We start from the raw sequence: 18,739 nt of genomic DNA on the forward strand, positions 1-18,739 counted from the left end.
CCTCTGTCAGGATGGAACAATGCTGCCCACACCACCACAGCCCACTGCCCAGCTCTAATTGGCCAGAACGGGGTCACATGGCCACCCCAGCTGCAAGAGAGCTTGGAAACTGGGTGCAAGGGAGACTGTCAATCTTCTGATCCCCTCCCCGTTTCTGTGCCCGTCTCCCCCTCTTTAATATATTGTTGCTCCCATGGCCTGGCCTGCACCTGGGACTCCTCAGGGGACTGTCCACAGGCTACTGGAGCCATTTTGCCTGCAGGTGCACAGAGCCAGAGATACCCTAGTGACTGGCTGGTCTGGGCCTATGAAAGCCTGGCTCCCCTGCCTCCACTTCGGACTAACCAGTGTGCTTTAGCCACCAGGGCCCCCAGGAACCAGGCTGAGCTGGGACTGGGGTGCCTCATTTGGCCTGCTTGCCCCACGCCTCATGGGTCTGCACGCACTCCACTGCTCCTACACAACGCCCCTCTCAGGGCTGCTCCTGGGGGCCTGGCCTAAGGCAGCACAGAGCAGGAGTACCAGATGGGCGAGACCGGTCATGCCCACTGCCAGCAGCTGACGTGTACAAAGCGGTGTTGCAGGCAACTCCTGGTGTCCACTGCCACAGCTCATTACAGGTGATGTCACCAACACAAGCAGAGAACCAGGAACCCCACACACTGCTGGTGGGTCTGTCAAATGGCACGGCCTCTGTGGAGAACAGTCTGGCAGTTCCTCAAAAAATTAAACGTAGAGTGACCAAATGACCCAGCAATTCCACTCCTACGTATATACTTGAGAGAAATGAAAACTATATCCCACAAAATCTGGCCCGCAAATATTCAGAGCAGCATTATTCATAATAGCTGGAAAGTGGAAACAGCCCAAATGTCTATCAACTGATCAATGGATAAATAAAATGCAGTACATCCAGACAATAAAACATGATCAGCCATAAAGAGGAACAAAGTACTAATCCATGCTACGAGATGGATGAACCTTGAAAACATTATGCTAATTGGAGAAGCCAGACACAAAAGGCCACATATTGTATGATTCCATTATATGAAATGTCCAGAATCAGGAAATCCATAGAGACAGAGCAGGTTAACGGTTGCCAGAGGCTGAGGTGGTGGGCCAGTGGGTGGAGGTGATAGCTAAGGGGTACGAGCTTTCTCTTTGAGGTGATAAGACATTCTAAAATTGATGGTGGGGATGGTTGCACGACTCTACAAATACACTGAAAACCATTCCATTGTACACTTTAAGTGTGTGAACGATATGGTATGTGAATTACATATCAATAAAGCAATTGCAAACACATACACACACAAGCAAAGAAAAGAAAGACAGGAAAACCCCCCCATTCTACCCATAGTCACCGTCAACACCCAGGCCAGGATATACTGTTAGCCCTTTTTGATTCACCCATACGTCTCCCCAACGCATTCTCCTCTGAAGGGAACTGCTAAAGCACTTCAGGCAAAGAAAATTATCAGCAAAAGCTATGAAGCAAATGCATCCAATTTATTAGGCGCGTCAACCTGATCCCATCCCTGATGGAGATGGTCGTTTCTCTATTTGCTTTGCCCTCATTTGTCACCCAGCCTACTCATCCTCGGGTTCCCCCAGTCGGCAGGTCAATTCTCCTGGCCCCATTTCGTAGCCAAGGCAACTGAATACAAGGTTTATTCACACCATTCTGATTTCTTCCCAGCTCCGAAGGTTGGGGGCTTGAAGCCTTCCTGGTGAAAAGCTGGAGGCTGTCTAGGGGTCCCATTTGGGCCTGCAGAGCAAAGGGGAGCATCAGAGTTAGCCCAGAAACACTCACCCAACTTGAAAGGCAGAGGGTGAGACACAATGACCTCAGGAAGACCCGGTAGGTCTCTTTGAGGGGTCTGTGCCTCTGACTTGCTGCTCTCCATGGAAAAAAAAGCCGGGTGGGTGGGGGGTGGCAGGCCTGTTTGCGCTCAGTGGCACTTAGTGCAGCCAAGCTGAGCCGCACTGTTCAAACAGACTCCCCAGCCTCCAGACACCTGTGCCGAGGAGGGCGAGGCAGGCAGGAGGCTGGGCGCAGGTCCCTGGGCGCTGACTCCTCACCTTCTTCCCGCCTCTCCTCCCATAGCCAGCCCCACAGCCCTGGCAGAGTCCTGGCTACACCATGCCCCGCGCTAGGCTCTTCAGCTGCTGGGGTAGCAGGCTCCTGCCCCTGCTGCTGGCCTATATCTGCTACCTGCTGCTCGGCGCCACCATCTTCCAGGCGCTGGAGAAGCAGGCAGAGACTCAGTCCAGGGACCAGTTACAGTTCGAGAAGCTGCGCTTCCTGGAGAACTACACCTGCCTGGACCAGCGGGCCCTGGAGCAGTTTGTGCAGGTGAAGGGGAGATGCTGGCGTGGGATGGTGGGCAGAATGGGGGTTCTCATGGCAGGTGCAGAGCCACCCGTAGGGCTGATGCCCCATTTGGAAGCAGAGTGTGGTGGGAACAGGGAGCCAGATGAGACCTAGTGCTGGATTCTAGCCCCAGGTCTACAACTGGATGGCTTTGTGACATTGGGCAAGTCACTTAACCTCTCTGGACTCAACTTTCTTCATCTGTAAGATGAGAAGAATAATCATATCTGTGCTGCAAACATTTGGCAGCCAATTAAAAGCACTTTCTAAGCTCCTACTTGCTGCATAAATGTGCACTGTGCGTCAGTGTTATCAATGCTGTGCAAATTTCCTTCTCCGGCACTCTGCACTTCCCCTACTCAAATCCAGGGCTGCTGCTCCTCCTCTTTTCTCTCCAGCTCACATCCTTGTGCTGACCACACTCAAGGGCTGTGTGTGGGAGACAGGGATAAATGTCAGGAGCAGCCACCATGCTGGCCCTCCCCAGCCGGGTTCCACCTGGAGCTGGGCTTGGTGAGCAATGGCCGGGGTGACTGGGCTCCAGCAGCACTGTGTCCATGCAGGGGAGTCTCTATGGTGGCAGGGCGGGTCACCCCCTGCCTGGGCCCCTTCTGCTTCCCTGCACAAACTCTGGGACCCCAGCACCCTCTCTACCAAAAGCAAGGCAAAGCCTGGGTGTTGTGGGGGAAGGTGAATGCATTCAAGACTAGGGATCTAGTGAATGACAGCACCCACCACAGAGGATCAAGCCGGGTGCAGACTCATCATGATGATAATTGGCATTTATAGAGCATTGACAATGTGCCTAAAACAGTGGGGCACAGGATCACCAGGACGGAGCTAGACCAGTCATGATCCAGCCCCTGGGGCCAAGCATTTTACATGTGTTTCCTCATATTTATCTATTACTATCATTATCTCCAGTTCGTAGACGGGAACTGAGGCACAGAGAGGTGCAGTATGTTGGCCAATGCTGCAGTTAGTGGTAGATACAGAACCTGCACTCAGGCTGTACTCTCTTCGCCATGCAAATTAGCATAAGTGTGAGGGCAAGATACAGCCTGGAGGAGCAGTTCTCAAAGTGTGGCCCCTGGACCACCCACATCAGCATCACCTGGGAGCTCCAGGTGATGCTGAGGCCCCCTCAAGATGGAGAACAGCTGGCCTAGAAGATGATAGGCGGGCTGGGCGGTCAGAGAGAACCTTCTGGAGCTGTGAGAAACCTATCCAGGCCCTTTCTTCCAGGAAACGAGGCCTCCAGGCTCAGGCTTCACTTCCTTCCTCCCCCGCAGTACAGGGCTGAGAAGGATTCAGGAGACTCCCAAGACCCCAGGAGGCAGGGCAGAGGCCCTGGAGGCCCTGGAACCTCCTCTGTCTCCCAGCCCAGTGTTAGATGTGAAACCCAGGAGCCGAGGGTGTGGGGAGGATTGGGAGCTGGGCTCCAACTAGCTCTGTAAATAGAGGAATGAGGCAACAGGTTGACTGCAGCCCCAGGGTGGCGCCACTAATTAACTGCTCCTGGGGGCTTCCCCAGGGGAGCCAGGACACCCCTGCCCCTGATGTCCTCAGCCTCCTTTGGAGCGACCATTACTGGCCAGGGAGTCTAGCTGAGAGGCAGAAGAATGCTGGGATGAGATTCCGGAAGAACGCACATTACTGTTAAAATCACAAGGAAGAAGAAAAGTTGTAAACAGTACTATAAAAAGCTATAAAAGCAATATTGAAGACTGACTCCATGAGGAAACAAGGCCTTGCCCGGGTTCACGGGACTCGTGCCTGACTCTCTCCACCACACGTGGCTTCTTGGAGAAGGACGGAAGGTCGACATTTGGCACCCCACCCTCGGTACCCTCTCTGACATCAAGGCCCCTCCTCAGTGGGATGGGGGGCCTCAGCTTGGCTGAGGGGGACAGCCCAGGTCCAGGGCAAGTGCTGCTCCCAGGGTGAGGGTCTCCAGGGAGCGGTGCATTCTAGAATGTTTGGTCCTGGCCTCTCTGGGTGTGTGGGAAAGCGAAGGAGGCTAAAGTTCACATTTGAAGAGGCCAAAAGTGAGGAGCAGACAGGCTGTGTCAGGATGCCTGAGCAGCCCTGGCCCATTGGGGCCACCCCCACCCTGGCCGGAACACGCTCACCCGGCCAGTGGGAACTGGTTCCCACAGGAACTAGAGGCAGGAGCTGCCCCTGCTCCACCGCCTCCTGCTGCCTTTGGGCCTCTATCAGGTGACAAGGCTGCGCTCCTGCCCTGGGACAATTCACAGCAGATGGGGAAGGAGCCCTGCCCATCTCCAAGAGGGCTGGCTCAGGGACAGGGGGCTTAGGCTGCAAGGGTTCAGGTTCTGTAAACACACACTCAACACACACATACACACAAAACATGCACACACATTACATATAGTACTCATGCACACGTCACATGTATACAACATGCCACCCATATATGCCACCACAACACACACACACACACACACACACACACACACACGCACATGTATCATTTTTGCCCTGGCCTCTGATGGAATTTTTCCTGTAGGCCTGGGCTGGGAACTAGAGGGCAGCAAAGAGCAAGGCTGCCCACTCCTCTGGAAGAACAGAAAACACTGGGTTCTCCGTCCCCCACCATCAGCCGCCTGAGCGGGCAGCCCCATGGCTTCCCTGTGGTCCCCAAATCCCATGTTCCCAAATAAACCCTTCCAGGAACATCCAACCTGAAATCTTCACATTGTCCTGACAATCCATTTGCATCTCACCCTCTTGGCCATGGGCAGCATCTCCAACCTGGACCACTCCTTCGGCATCCTCCACCTCACCTCCTCAAACCCACTTCCCCTCCTCCAGCCCACACTGGCCACTGGAACAGGCAGTGGACTTGGAATCCAATGATCTTGGCCAGGTCCCTTGGTCACTCTGAGTCTTAGTTTCCTTTTCCGTGAAATGGGAGTGAGATGACACAAAAGCCCCCTGCTGAGAGCTTGGCCAACAGCAGGTGCCATCAACACCCTCTTCCCCTCATCCCCCGCTATACCCCCACAGGTCATCATGGAAGCCTGGGTGAAGGGCGTGAACCCCAAAGGCAACTCCACCAACCCCAGCAACTGGGACTTCAGCAGCAGCTTATTCTTTGCCGGCACGGTTGTCACCACCATAGGTAAAGGGTCCGGTGGAGAGGGGCTTCCTCAAAGCCTGTCTTGCTTTGGGTTCTCCAAAGCAGATGCTGAGACAAGGATGTGGTTTATCCAGGAGGTGGTTCCAGGAAGCATGAGTAGAGAAGTGGGAAAGTGAAACAAGAGAGAGAAAAGGCAATAAAGTGTACATTGATGAGCAGGCCACTGCATAGGGCACCTGGGGTCGCTGCCAGCGGGGACCCTACAAGAAGCCAGTAGAGCCCATCCTCAGAACAGGCGCTTTGAGAGGCGAGAAAACAGAGGTATTCATCTACCCACACCTGCCCTGGCTGGCTGAGAGCTGATCTTGCATGTAACACCCCAGCATTAGGGACCTGCCCACACACCAAGTGCCCTCCTGAAGCCAGAACAACCTCTCTGGTAGAGAGAGATGCAGGGACTTGGGGTGCATAGTCATCTATGAGCACAGAAACTGCTCCCCCCAAGCTTCGTGTGATATCCCCATGTTCCAAGGGGACCTAGCACTGATGGTCTGCTTTGCCCCCTCAGTCAGAAAACACATCCACCTCCTGCAAGGAAACCCCTAGACCCCTGCTAACCCTGGTCTCCCCCAGCCATTCAATTCAGTCCAATGCCACACACTTTCCTTAAGCTCAGGTGAGACTTAAGGCAGAGTAAGGGAGTGCGGGGTATGGGGATATGAACTTGGATCCAGGCTCGGCCCCCAAGGAGCCTCCAAGCCAATGAAGAGGGATAAGGTAAGCACACCAAAAACAATAACACAAGGTGAAGTAGATAAATAGATAGGAATGACACAAAGCACTATGGGGAGTCACATCTATTCGGGAGGAGGAGGGAGGGCTTCCTGGAGGCAGTGTCATTGAAAATGAGCCTTCAAAGACAAGCAGGATTCTTATAAATAGAGATCATTCTAGCAGAGGGTGGCAAGAGCGTTCATGGGAACAGGGGAACCTCCCCTTCTCCCCCCAGAGGTGATGGAAGACTAAGTCGGCTAGAGTCTGGTGGGGAGGGAGTTCTGAATTCTCTTCCTTAATTTGCACACTCTCCCTCCCCCTGCAGGATACGGGAACCTGGCGCCCAGCACGGAGGCAGGCCAGGTCTTCTGTGTCTTCTACGCCCTGGTGGGTATCCCACTCAATGTGGTCTTCCTCAACCACCTGGGCAGAGGACTGCGTGCCCACCTGGCCACCCTCGAGGGGTGGGAGGACCAGTCCAAGCGCTCCCAGGTACGGGTCCTCCCTCCCTACAGCCCTGCTGTGACGGAATCTATTGCAGGTTGAGTCCTCCAGAAGCCAATACAGAGACCAAATTCGGCAAGCTGGGTATTAGGGGTAGATGCCTGTGGAAGCAAAGGGCAGAGGGAGAAGCTGAATTTCAATGCAAGCTGGACAAAGATGTGGCCATCCCCTCGAGGAGCTCTGTAGTGTGTGCAGACGATCGGTGTTGGCCCACAGTAGGCTGAAAAGGCCAGGACTTTATACCCCTGCCTCAATCAGGCACCAGGGTGGCCTTCCTGGGAAGGGTGTGCCCTTGGGCCAGGCAGGTCTCTGTAGCTGAAGTGCCCCCTGAAGGAGCTGACAGCTGGAGGCCACCTGCTGACAGCTGGTCAACGTGGCGCCTCTCCGTGGTCATCACGGAACTCCAACATCCTTTCCTGTGGTTGAAACAAACTCCAGGCCACCCAGCATGCCCCCAGTTCCCACCTCACTGGCCAGTCCTTTGCAAAGCCAGGCACGCTAGGAGGGGAGGAGTGCAGAGGAATTTGGGACAGTTCAGTGACATTCCTCTATCCCAGATCTGAGTCCCTGAGAGGCCTGTACAAGTAGATTCCCAAGCCAAAAGGGGTCTCCAATTTCCCGCTTGACCCCCGAACGCAATCCCTCTGGCCAGATCTTTGCCTGAGCCAGGCAGGATTATGCACACTTGGATACCAGCCCCACCCCAAAGGTCTGCGGGGCAGGGAGGGGACCCAGCTCTGACTCAGCCCCACTCCCAAATTTGCCCCAGGCGCCCCACCATACAATATGGGGCCTTCCAAGGGGACTCAGAGACGGATTCCCTCCCTCCCAGATACTGCAGATCCTGGCCCTGACTCTGTTCCTGATCCTGGGGTCGGTGCTCATCCTCATCTTCCCGCCCATCGTCTTCAGCCACGTGGAGGGCTGGAGCTTCAGCGAGGGCTTCTACTTTGCCTTCATCACTCTCAGCACCATCGGCTTTGGAGACTATGTCGTCGGTGAGAATGAGGCAGTCACATAGCTCAGGGTGGAGGCCACCAGGGTTCGGGGTAGGGGGAGATGTCAGTGGGTAGGGGAGGGAACTACTGAGGATCTGACAGCCCTCGTTATTTGGGAAACTGATTTCTGAGGCTGCTGTGGATTCTCACATCATCCTCAGAAGTGGCTGGTCTGGGACCTGTCATCTTTTCCCCCAGGAACCTCCATTGCTGATCCTTGTTATGGGGGGACTGGTGGGGTCCCCTGTGGAACCTGGGGGGTACTGCACCCTCAGACCTCTGGCATTTATCATGTCCCTCTTCCCTACCAGGCACAGACCCCAACAAGCATTACATCTCAGTGTACCGGAGCCTGGCGGTCATCTGGATCCTCCTGGGCCTGGCGTGGCTGGCACTGGTCCTCCCACTGGGCCCGCTCCTTCTGCACAGGTGCTCCCAGCTCTGGCTGCCCAGCAGGAGCTTCAGCATCAAGGAAAGGGGAGCCCCGGAGGCTGATGGGCTCCCCAGACCTCAGAAGATCCCCGTCTCTGCATGAGGCCCCCAAGTGGCCCCAGGAGCCCCTCCCAGCTCCCATCTGCCTTCTGGATTTCCTATACCACCTACTCCTCTCCCAACCCTCTCACCCCCAAGCTAGGGCTGGTCTCAGGAGTTCTCTGGAGAAATAAAAGAGAGAGAAGTGTCCAAGAAAGTAACAGGAAGGAGATGCAGAGACAGGATCAAAGACAGACATGTGCCATCGTCCCTGCACCCCAGCCCTTTTTCCCTCAAAAGTGGTCTGGAAAAGTGGAATCCAGATATGTATCATTGTGGTCCAATCTCCACTGCCATCCACACACCCCCCTCCCAGGAGACCTGATAGAGGACAACAGATGAAGAGAGACTTTATTTTTGCCTTATTTGCTATGTGCACAGCATACATTTGTTAGGCCCCCACTGTGTGTCAAGCACTGTGCCAGGCTCTGGGGTACGACAGTGAAAGTGACTGCCCTCCACGTATGTTTAGTCAAACGGAAGGAGTAACAAAGCAGAGAGGACACCCCAACCCAGTGCCCAAAACACTATGCCAGGGGCAGACTGGGGCGTGCCTGAGAGCCCTGGGAGTAGCTGGCAGGGAGGATTAAGAAGAGGGGAGAGCCGGGCAGGAACTTGGAGCAACTTCCTGCAAATAGGATACCGGCCCTAAGATGCTCACAGCCTGAGGGGTAGGCAGGCTGCCTCGCAAAGCCTAGGGGTTCCCCTGCCTAGAGGCCCAGGGCTACCTGTGAACAAGGCTTAGGCGCTCTTGGGTGTCCCACCCACTCTCCCGGGCATGGCCTCCCCTGACCGCCTCAGGGCACCCCTTGACCTCATCACCTGCCCTGGACTCCTGTCTCCTTAAGAGCCTTTCCAGACACCCCCTGGGAAAACAGAGAGCCAGAAGATCACAGGAGACTTCTAGGAAATGAGCTTAACGGAGGCTCCGCCTCCCCGGGGAATGCGCTCTGCAGCCCTGGCCTTTCCCCTGCCAGACTGCAACATCTCTGGCCAGAAGGCGAGGAGAGAGATAGACCAGTCTGTCCCAAGGCCCAACCTCACCAAGAACTGCAAATCTCAGCCCCTACCTCTCCCAGCAAGGCAGGCCCATAAATGGCCAGAGACCTCCAGACAGGACTGAGGCAAGGCTGTGAAGCAGAGAAGGCTCCAGGAAAAACCTACAGCCCAAGCGGGATCCAGGTTACGCCCCAGGACTTCCTGATACGGAGGAGAGGCCTGGGAAACTGAGGACCCCATGGACTCCTTACATCCCCTGGACCCTTCCTCCAATCTGGGGGAAGGAGTGAGTCAGAGGGCCTCTTCAGAAGCAGACAATGGACAAGCACTCTGGTCAAGGTTCCTGTGCCAACCAGGCTCACGGACAAGTGGTGATGAGCTGGGGTCCCTCCTCTTTGGGTACCCAAAGGAAAGGGTGGTGCGAGAGACCCAGGGAGGACTTGACAGGTAACAAGTCCTTGGCAATAGTCCCAAGGTCCAAGGACTTAGGCCAGGACCCTAAGACAATAAACGTGGCTTCTACTTTCTCTTCCCGGAGTGTGAGTGCGGTCTCCAGAGTCCCTCCCACTGCCTGCTACAGGACACGCGGGGGGGCCCTGGGCCCCTTTCCTCTCTGCGCGTGCGGTCACCCAGCGGCCCTCCCCTTCTCCCTGAGCGAGGCCTGGGGGGTGAGCGCTCCACACACACTTGAGGAGGGGCCAGATGCCCACAGCCCGGGTCTCTTTTCGACCCTGGGATTGGATCCCGGCGCGGGGTGGGGCAAGGCTGTCCCATGGCCCAGCACGCCCCTTCTGCTAAGAAAACTGGGCACAGGCAGGCGTTGGCTAGAGAAGGGACCAGCCGAGCTCCTAGCCCTTCCTTTCCGCCTCAGTCCTGGTCCATGGCTCCCGGCTCAGGCCACCCCGCCTGTCCCTCGATGTGCAGAGCGCGAGCGCGGACGGCGTCCGAGGGCAGGGCCCCGAGCTGTGCGGTGCCGGGCACCGTGCTCCTGCTGTTCGTCTACCCGGCTTACCTGGCGCTGGGCACCGGCGTGTTCTGGGTGCTGGAGAGCCCCGCGGCGCATGATGCCACCGAGAGGTTCCAGCACCACAAGTGGGCGCTGCTGCGGAATTTCACGTGTCTGGATGGCCCGGCGCTGGACTTAATGATCCGGGTCAGGGGCGAGCGGGGCTGTCCCGGGCGCGACGGGATGGGCAGGGGACCGCAGGGTGATCGGGCAGAGGGCGAGAGGGCGCTTAAAAGAGAGGTGGAGGGGATAGACGCGGGGACGACAGGGGGCGCGCGTGGCCGGGTAGGGGACGAGAGAGGTGGGCTGGACCGCAGGGGAAAGGGCCCAGGCTCCAGCGAGAGGAAAGCGCAGCGCGGCCCTCTGAGTCCTCTTTTGGGGGCCCTGCGGAGAGATGCGTGGCGCCAACATCCGAATTTGAGTATGAGGACGACAGGGGCTCGCTTAGCTGGGTCGGGAGCTGGAAGGGCCGGCCCGCTCGGTCAGAATAGGGGCACAGCGCGCTTGGCCGGCTTGGGAGGCGGCGGGGCGCGGGTCCAACGCGGACCGCGCGGTGCTGTGTCGGGGTTAGACCGCGAGTGAAGGACGAAGGGTCACATCTGGTCCCTTCCCAGAGAGACCCCAGGAGCAAATATGAGAATTGGGAGCGAGGACGGCAGGAGGCGCTGGGTGTCTAAGGATGAGCAAGACCGAGGGCGGGACCGGCGGGGTCTAGGGGAAAGGGGCGCGGGGAACGTTTGGCCCAGCGGTGGGTAGAATGGGGCTGAGGCGCGCGTGTCAGAGTCGGGGGTCAGTGGTGGGGGGGGGGGGGGGGGGGGGGGGGGAGAGCTCGAAGTGCTCAGACCCGGGTCCGAGAGGAGGGGCGGACGCAGAGGCGCTGTTTGGCTGTCCGCCTTACTCCGAGCCTTCGGACACCAGGGACTAGGCGCGCCCACCCAGCCGCGGGAGGATGCAGAGGTCACTGAGGACAGAGACTGCTCAGAGGGTGGGGACCCAGCGCGGCGCGGGGAGGAGGGGAAGCAAGGGAGGGATCTTCCGGGCGGGGCATGGAGAAAGGATAGAGGCCTCCTTCTCCGACTCTGGGCGGGCGACGCCCAACTAGGAGCTGCTGGGATTCGGCGGAAGTATTAAAGTCCTAGTCCCTACTAGGTCCCTGGGCCCAGACAGCTGCACCCCTGGCCTGAATCCCCACCCCGACCCCTCGCAGTCCCGGTGCCTCCGAGGAGAGGGACGGGACATGTGTCCGGGGCACCTGAGCACAGGTGGTGTCCTGAGCCCTTGGACTGAGCCAATTCGGCAGGGCCTGGAGCTGGGCAGGGCAAAGACCACCTCTGCTAAGGACCTAATACAGCGCCTCCACCCCCCACCGCTAAACTTCCACAAATACAGCCGACCACCTGGTCCTGGGGGCTGTGTGCTACCCTTGCAAAGGAGGTGAACTTTACTGCAGGCAGCCTGGGTGGGGGGAGGTGACAATGAGGGTGATGATAATAGTAAGAAACACTCCCCCAGTATAGCACTCACTGCTTGTTGAGCACTGTTCCTAGTGTACTAACCTGTGTTAACTGGTTTCATCCTCACCTACCTCACATGTGGGTACCATTACACTCATCCCCATTTTAGAGATGAAGAAACCGAGGTTCAGAGAGGTTAAATACAAACACACATGTACACAGGCATGGGGCTGTTACTCGCCATGAGGACTGCCTCAGTGTGGATCTGTGGATGGGGGTGGTTCCCAGCTGGACTTCCATCTCTGTACACTTCCCCTCCAGACCCCTCCTACTCCACGCCCACTTCACCTCCTTCCTCAACCCTCCTGTGGCTTCAACCATCCCCAGGAATAAAGATGTGGTGCCTCCAACCCAGATCTCCCCGAGGGGTACCAGGGAAGTACATGCAACTTCCTAGCAGCCCTCAAATTCCCCCAAGGTCAAGGGCAAGCAGCCCTCCTCCTCCCAGCCCTGCTCCTCTACCTGTTCCAGATCTCTGTCACTGGCCCCACACCCACACACACTCACACTGGTCTTAGATGCTTCCCTCACTACCCGCACCAGACGGAGCCTGAGGCCTGGGCTTCTGAACATCTCCTCTGTGTTCCTCCTGGACCACCCTGTGCCAGGATGCTGGCCAGGCCCCTCCATCACTCTACACCCCTGTAAGAATCTCTCCCCTTCCAGTCTGCCAACATCTTCTATGCTGCCAGCTGCCACAGAGCCCAAACACCTGATCCTGTCTTCTGTTTGCTCAGCGGCCTTGGATGCAGCCTGCCACTGGCTCCTGGGCAGGGCAGAGCCAAGCATGACCTGGCCCACAACCATCTTTCAGTCTCCTTATTCTACAACCGAGGCACAGTCACACCTCCCAGCCTCTGCTCCTGCTGACCCATCTGCCTAAATGCCCCTCACCAGGGGCAATCCTATCTGGCCCTCAAGGAGGGCCCAATGAGACCATCACTCCCTCCATGAAGCCTTCTGCCCCCACCCCCATCAGAACGAACACCTTTCCTCTCTACTCCAGCTGCCTTAGACTCGTGATAATGGTGACGATGGCAACCACTAACATTCACCGTGTTCAGGTACTCTTCTAAGTGTTCACACGTAATACCTCGTTTAACCCTCACAACAACTCTGTGAAGTGGGTGCCATTAGGATTCCCATTTTATAGATAGGAAAACTGAGGCACAGAGAAGTTGAGCATCTTCCCCAGGATCGTGCAGTTGCGCTGACTTTGTGTCCAGAGCTGCAAGGACTGCACTGTGCTAGAGTTAGACAATTTGGCTCCGTCCCACTGAGGACTGAGGTCACGTCTCTTTCATCTCTGGGTTCCCTAAAGGCACCACGCAGCGGGCCTGGCCAGTGCTTGTTGCAGGAATGGGAGCGAGCAGAGGAGAAAGTAAATGGTGTTCTTCCAGCCAGTGAGATATCCTAGGCTGACCTGGGCTCAAGTGAGGGGAAGGAGCTGTCCCTGTGGTTCCTGCCCCTGGGGAGCCCCTGGTTGGAGGGGGAGAGCCTCCTTTCCGTGGACTGGCTGCCATCAAAGAATGGTTGTGAGAATTGTCCACGGGTTTGTGTGTGTGCGTGTGTGCATGCGTGTATGCACATGTGTGTGGCTGTGGGTGCAGTCTCCCCCACAGAGCCCAGCGGTCACTGCAGCCTCTCCTTCAGGGCATCGTCCAAGCGTACCAGGATGGGGACATCGTCCTCAGCAACACCACCAGCATGGGGCGCTGGGAGCTCATGGGCTCCTTCTTCTTTTCCGTGTCCACCATCACCACCATTGGTAAGGGCAGCATGGAGCCAGGTGGGTGGGGCTGGGGAGAGTGGCCTCCCCCTGAGAGATGGGGAACCAGTTGCTTCTTGGAGAGGTTATCAGGACCTCGAGACTCCAAGTGTGGTCGGACCCAGCAGCATGGACACCACCTGAGAGCAGAATCTAGGGCCTCCCGGGCCTGGCGGAAGATCTGCTGAATCAGTTTCTGCATTTTACCAAGGCCCCCAGGAGGTTTGTGTGCAATGCTCAAGTCTGAGAAACTCTGCTCTAGGGGACTTCTGCCTCGCACAGCCTCTCGGGGAGCAGAGGCGAGGGAGAGTTGGGAAAGAAGGAGGGGCAGAAATCCAAAAAAAGACTTTCGACCCCCTGTTCTCAGCCTTGGGGAGAGGTGGCCGTTCCTGGAGGCCTCTCCTCAACTCCATCACCCCTGTCACTATCCTCTCCAGGCTCCCTTCCTCCCTCACACGGGGACACCTGAGCCAGATCTCCCTCCCGTGTCCCTAACCGTGCCCTGCAGAGAGCTGAGGTGGCACTTGTCCTGAGAGGGCACCTTGGGGCTGTGGTGGGGGATGGAGGGGAGCAGCCTAGATCCCTCTAGCTCTGAAACCCAGGAAATAACTCAAGCCAGGTGGCCTGATCCCCACCCGGCCCCTGGACCTCTGCCCCGGCCCCCGCCCCTGCATGACACTCGACTGACCACCAGGTGGCAGGCTGATGCCACTGATGCCTCACACTGCCTCCTCCACCAGCTCTTGGCCAACCAGGATCCTCTCCCAGTGACACCAGTATCCCAGCCTCTGTCCTCCCCAGAGTGGGGCTAGGCAGGAGCACCCAGAGGACACTCCATCTAGTCTGAAGTCGGCTAGTACTTCTTGGAAACAGGTCTTGGGGCCACGCGGGAGCTGGGCCTGTCCTCCACCTTGAGACAAGCATGCTTGGGAGGTCCCTCAGATTCCACGGACCCTGCCCTCTGGAAGGACTGGCCAGCATGGTGTTTATTCATCTTTACACCGCAGGGTCTAGAACAAGGCACAGCAAACAGTGGGTGCTCAACTAATGCTGACACTTAAATGAATTCCAAAAAGACCCATCCCACCAGCATTTTTTGAGTGCCAGGGCAGTAGGTGATGTTGCTGCCGTCAGCACGGGTCAGGCCTGCCAGAGGGTGAGGGTCTTCAGTCTCTGAAACCCACACCTCATATACCCTCGACCGCAGACCGGTGACTTTGGCCCACTGAATTCGGTTTCACAGCCTGTCCCAGCCTGGACTATTTCCTTGTCGCTTCCTCACTACCCGGTTCTTCCCTAAAGTTCTCTGAGCCAGCTCTGAGTGGGGAGCAGGACAGAGGATGGGAGACTGGCCTCATTCCCCGTGCATGATACAGTAGGATCCAGCCGGGGTCTGCTCGTCCCAGGCCCCGTGTGGGGCTGTTTTCCACCAGAGATCTCACTCTGTCCATACAGTCCAACTCCAAGGACAGGGCTTGTTATTTTCACGTCACAGATGAAGAAACTGAGGCACAGAGAAGTTGCACTACTTCCTCAAGGTCACATAGCTAGTAAGCAGCAGAGCTGGAATTTGAAACCCAGCTGGGGACCCACAGCTGGAGGAGGGGTCGGCAAGGAGCCAGGCAGAGGGGTAGATGGAAACCAAGAGGTTTACTCTCTCTGGATGCCAACAGGAAGGAGAGTGTCCGCCTTTAGAGGAGGGAAGCTATGACAGCCAAGAGGGGAAGATGGATAGGACTCGAGATGCCTCTGATGTCCTCAGACCAGAAGCTGGTCCAGTGGAATTCAATCATTCATCCGTTCATTCATGCAATAAACATTTATTGAGCACCTTCTATATACTAGATGCTTAAGGGTTCACATTCCCATCTACACCTCCTTTGCCTCCTTTCGTCCCACACCACACTGTGTGGTGGATGTCAACATCCCCATTTTAAAGACAAAGAAACAGGCTCAGAAAGGTCAAGCCACTTGCCCAAGGTGCCACAGCCTGCAAGGAGCAGAGCTGGGATTCAAACCCAGGAAGTGCCTCTGATTCCAAAGGCCGAGCTCTGCACTTGCCCGAGCTTCGGCCTCTCTCGGGACTGAGCTCCCTGAGACCCCTCAGCATGGCAGGGGTGGGTGTAAGCTGCAGTTTCAATACAGTCCACGTGAGTGTGGAACGGTGGGGTGGGGGAGTGCTGAGCCAGCCTGGAGGGGCAGGGATGTTAGGCAGTGACAGAGGGCAGGGTGCAAGGCATCTGTTCACCTATTTACACGAGCATTCCTGTATTTCTCCATTCATTCACTCATTTGTTCATTCCTGTACTCATTCAACACACATATGGTGAGCGTTCAAGTGTCAGGTCCTGTGCCCAATGCTGAGAATATAAAGATGATTAAGACCCAGCCCTGTTCTTGAGGCTCCCTGGCGGGGGCAACCACCATGAAAACAAATGCTGCTTACAGTGGGTTATCCTCAAAGCCGGCAGGGTGCTGGGGAGCCGCTCCATGGGATGGTCTGGACTCAAAGGGCCATTTACAGGTGGGCAAGGACGGGAAGCGTCTTGGCAGAGTGACATGTTCAAAGGCACAGAGGCATGAGGTGGTCTGGGGGTTTGGTGGGGCAGGAGTGTGGGCGGAACTGGGAAAGCAGGGGGACCAGATGAGCTTGAGCTCAGCTAGGTGAGAGATTGGGCTCTCCCCAGCAGGTATGATGAATAATAAAGGGTCCTAACCTGCGGGGTGATATCATCAGGTCTGCGTTTTAGAAAGACAAGACAGTGGTGGTGACCAAGAAGGGAGAGACAGAGATGAGGGGAATGAAGGAGAACCCGGGATGATGGCCAGGGTGCCAGAGTCCTCTTAGGAACACCTCCTCCTCTCCTAGCCTCCCCTCCCCTTATCTTCATGACCAGAGGCCCCAGCCTCCACCTCCCCCAGGTTACCTGATGGTCCATTGTCTGCCCTCACTCCTGGAGGGGTTTGGGAGCAAGCCCAGGTGTGTTCATTGGGGTCCTTTGGAAATCAGATATCAAGACAGAATCAGATGTGCAAGAGATTTATTGGCAGCATGGGGGGGAGGGGGAAGTCTTTGAAGGACAAAGGAGAAGGAACAGGAGAGATGGTGACAGCCTCAGCCTGCAAAGCAGGTCTGACACTTGAGAAGGGAGAGAGGGAAGGAGGGGCCTTGAGTGGGATACACTGCAGGCTCTGGGAAAGGCTCTGCCTGGCGGTGGGAGCCCCCGAGCAGGACTGCCCATCAGAGGAACGCTGCATCGGGCAGGGCTGGCCCAGCTTTGGTGCCCGTCCCTCCAGCTGTGGGCTGGGAGCAGCCTGGAGACAGCGTGCCCTCAGCTTGAAGGGTGCAGTGGATCCTGGAGGTGCAGCGGCTGGAGACTCTGCACCCTCCCAGGCTGCTCTCCTGCATCCCTCTGCCCACACAGAGAGGGAGGAAACGAAGAGAGGAGAGACGGGATGCTCACCCTTCCTGGGTTTGAGCTCATGCTCACTGCTGAGGCTCCCAGAGCCTCAGTTTTCCAGTCTGTGAAATGTGGGGAATAATCCCCACTTGGAATGGTGGTTGTCAGATTGGACCAAGGGGATGAATGTATAGGGGCCCCTGCACCGCGCTGGGATGGGAAAGGGAGGCCTCAATAAGTACCAGCTGCCACACCTGGAGTGGGTCAGGAATGCAGGCTCCTGGGGATGGAAAGGTCCCCTGAAGCACCCCCGTCTCACCTCAGGCTACGGCAACCTGAGCCCCCACACCATGGCCGCCCGCCTCTTCTGCATCTTCTTCGCACTCGTGGGGATCCCGCTCAACCTCGTGGTGCTCAACCGCCTGGGGCACCTCATGCAGCAGGTGGTGCACCGCTGTGCCCGCAGGCTGGGGAGCGCCTGGCAGGTGAGGGGCTGCAGAATGGGGGCAGGAACAGGCCACCTCGAGAAGGAGGCGGCTCGTGGGAATCGGGGTCACTGATGGCGAGGGCAGCCCCTGCCCAGAGTGAGAAAAAGACGGCTCTGGTGGGAATGGGGGTCCAGGAGGGTGAGTTGCTGGTGGGAATAGGCGTTAATTCTGGGAATCGGGGTTCCTGGTGGGGATGTGGTGGGGTTATGGGTCACTGCCCACAGTGGGGGTCTTAGTAATAAAGGGGCATCAGGGGAGGAGATGTGGTGGGACCCAGAGGCCAGGAAGGGGCAGCCCAGGTCTTGGCTGGGAGTCTGGAGAACACAGACCAGGTGGAGAGGCGCGAGGGCAGCCCCCTTCTTGCTGGGGCAGTGCTTGCTGCCTCCAGCTCAGTACCCCCAGGCTGTCTGCTCCCGGCTCCCCCACACTGGGCAGAGGCTACATGGGGCTGGACGCTGTGTGCACCACAGGACCCGGCCAAGGCCCAGTGGCTGGCGGGCTCCAGCGCTCTCCTCTCCGGCCTCCTGCTCTTTCTGCTGCTGCCCCCGCTGCTCTTCTCGCACGTGGAGGGCTGGAGCTATGTGGAGGGCTTCTACTTCGCCTTCATGACCCTCAGCACCGTGGGTTTCGGTGATTACGTGATTGGTAAGAGCCCCAGCGGGCGGCAGGGGTAGAGGGGGGCATGTCCCCTGTAGTCAGGCCCTGTGGGGGTTGGAGGCTCAGAGTCCAGAGGACACGGTCCTTGGCATGTTCAACCTGCCTTTGCTGTGTGATAGGGCTAAGGTCACCCAGCTAAAAAGTAAGCCACAACTCCTGGCCATCTTGACAAGGGCTGGGAGGGCTCACAGGTCCACAGGCTCCACCATTGTTCTTAGAGCTCCCCAGATAAGGGAGTCCCTGACCTCCCTCCCCCGTCTGTCCTTGTCCTGGGATCTCTCTGCCTCACTTCACCCTCCCTCATGAAACGCCGAGCTTCCCACTACCCAGGGGCTGGGGCACGTATTCCATATCATGGCCCACAGTGATCAGGCAGGGGAGTCTAGGAGACTCAAGAAACCCCAGCCTCCCCCAACCCCCACCAGGGAACAACGGGCGGCCAGACTCTGAGTGCCAGCCAGGAAGGACTGCGGGGTCCAGAGGGCCCACTGTGGGCGAGATAAGGGCCCCAGACCTTGCATGTTAAAGCCGAGGCAGATACCCACCAGGTGGCAGTGGAGGACATTCTGCAGGGTGGCAGGGATGGCTGGGCCCCCCCCCCCCCCCCCCCCCCCCCCCCCCC

General features: G+C 57.3%; 2 protein-coding genes across 2 annotated transcripts in view; both read left to right on the forward strand.

Annotated features, from left to right (window-relative positions):
* Positions 1–2,143: 2,143 nt before the first annotated feature.
* Positions 2,144–8,310, forward strand: KCNK16 (potassium two pore domain channel subfamily K member 16). Its single transcript, XM_046641152.1, has 5 exons — positions 2,144–2,356; positions 5,405–5,519; positions 6,577–6,743; positions 7,588–7,753; positions 8,065–8,310. The coding sequence occupies exons 1-5, from the start codon at positions 2,144–2,146 to the stop codon at positions 8,286–8,288; spliced, it is 885 nt and encodes a 294-aa protein (XP_046497108.1). The 3' UTR covers positions 8,289–8,310.
* A 1,717-nt stretch (positions 8,311–10,027) lies between these two features.
* The window catches only part of KCNK17 (potassium two pore domain channel subfamily K member 17), a 13,609-nt gene continuing 4,897 nt past the window's right edge, over positions 10,028–18,739 (forward strand). Inside the window, exons 1-4 of the mRNA XM_046641151.1 lie at positions 10,028–10,436; positions 13,457–13,571; positions 17,297–17,457; positions 17,931–18,105. Of these exons, the coding sequence (XP_046497107.1) occupies positions 10,056–10,436; positions 13,457–13,571; positions 17,297–17,457; positions 17,931–18,105 (832 nt within the window). The 5' untranslated portion in view covers positions 10,028–10,055. The remainder of the gene's footprint in view (positions 10,437–13,456; positions 13,572–17,296; positions 17,458–17,930; positions 18,106–18,739) is intronic.

This window comes from Equus quagga, chromosome 15 (genome assembly GCF_021613505.1).
Source record: "Equus quagga isolate Etosha38 chromosome 15, UCLA_HA_Equagga_1.0, whole genome shotgun sequence".
Classification (NCBI taxonomy): domain Eukaryota; kingdom Metazoa; phylum Chordata; class Mammalia; order Perissodactyla; family Equidae; genus Equus; species Equus quagga.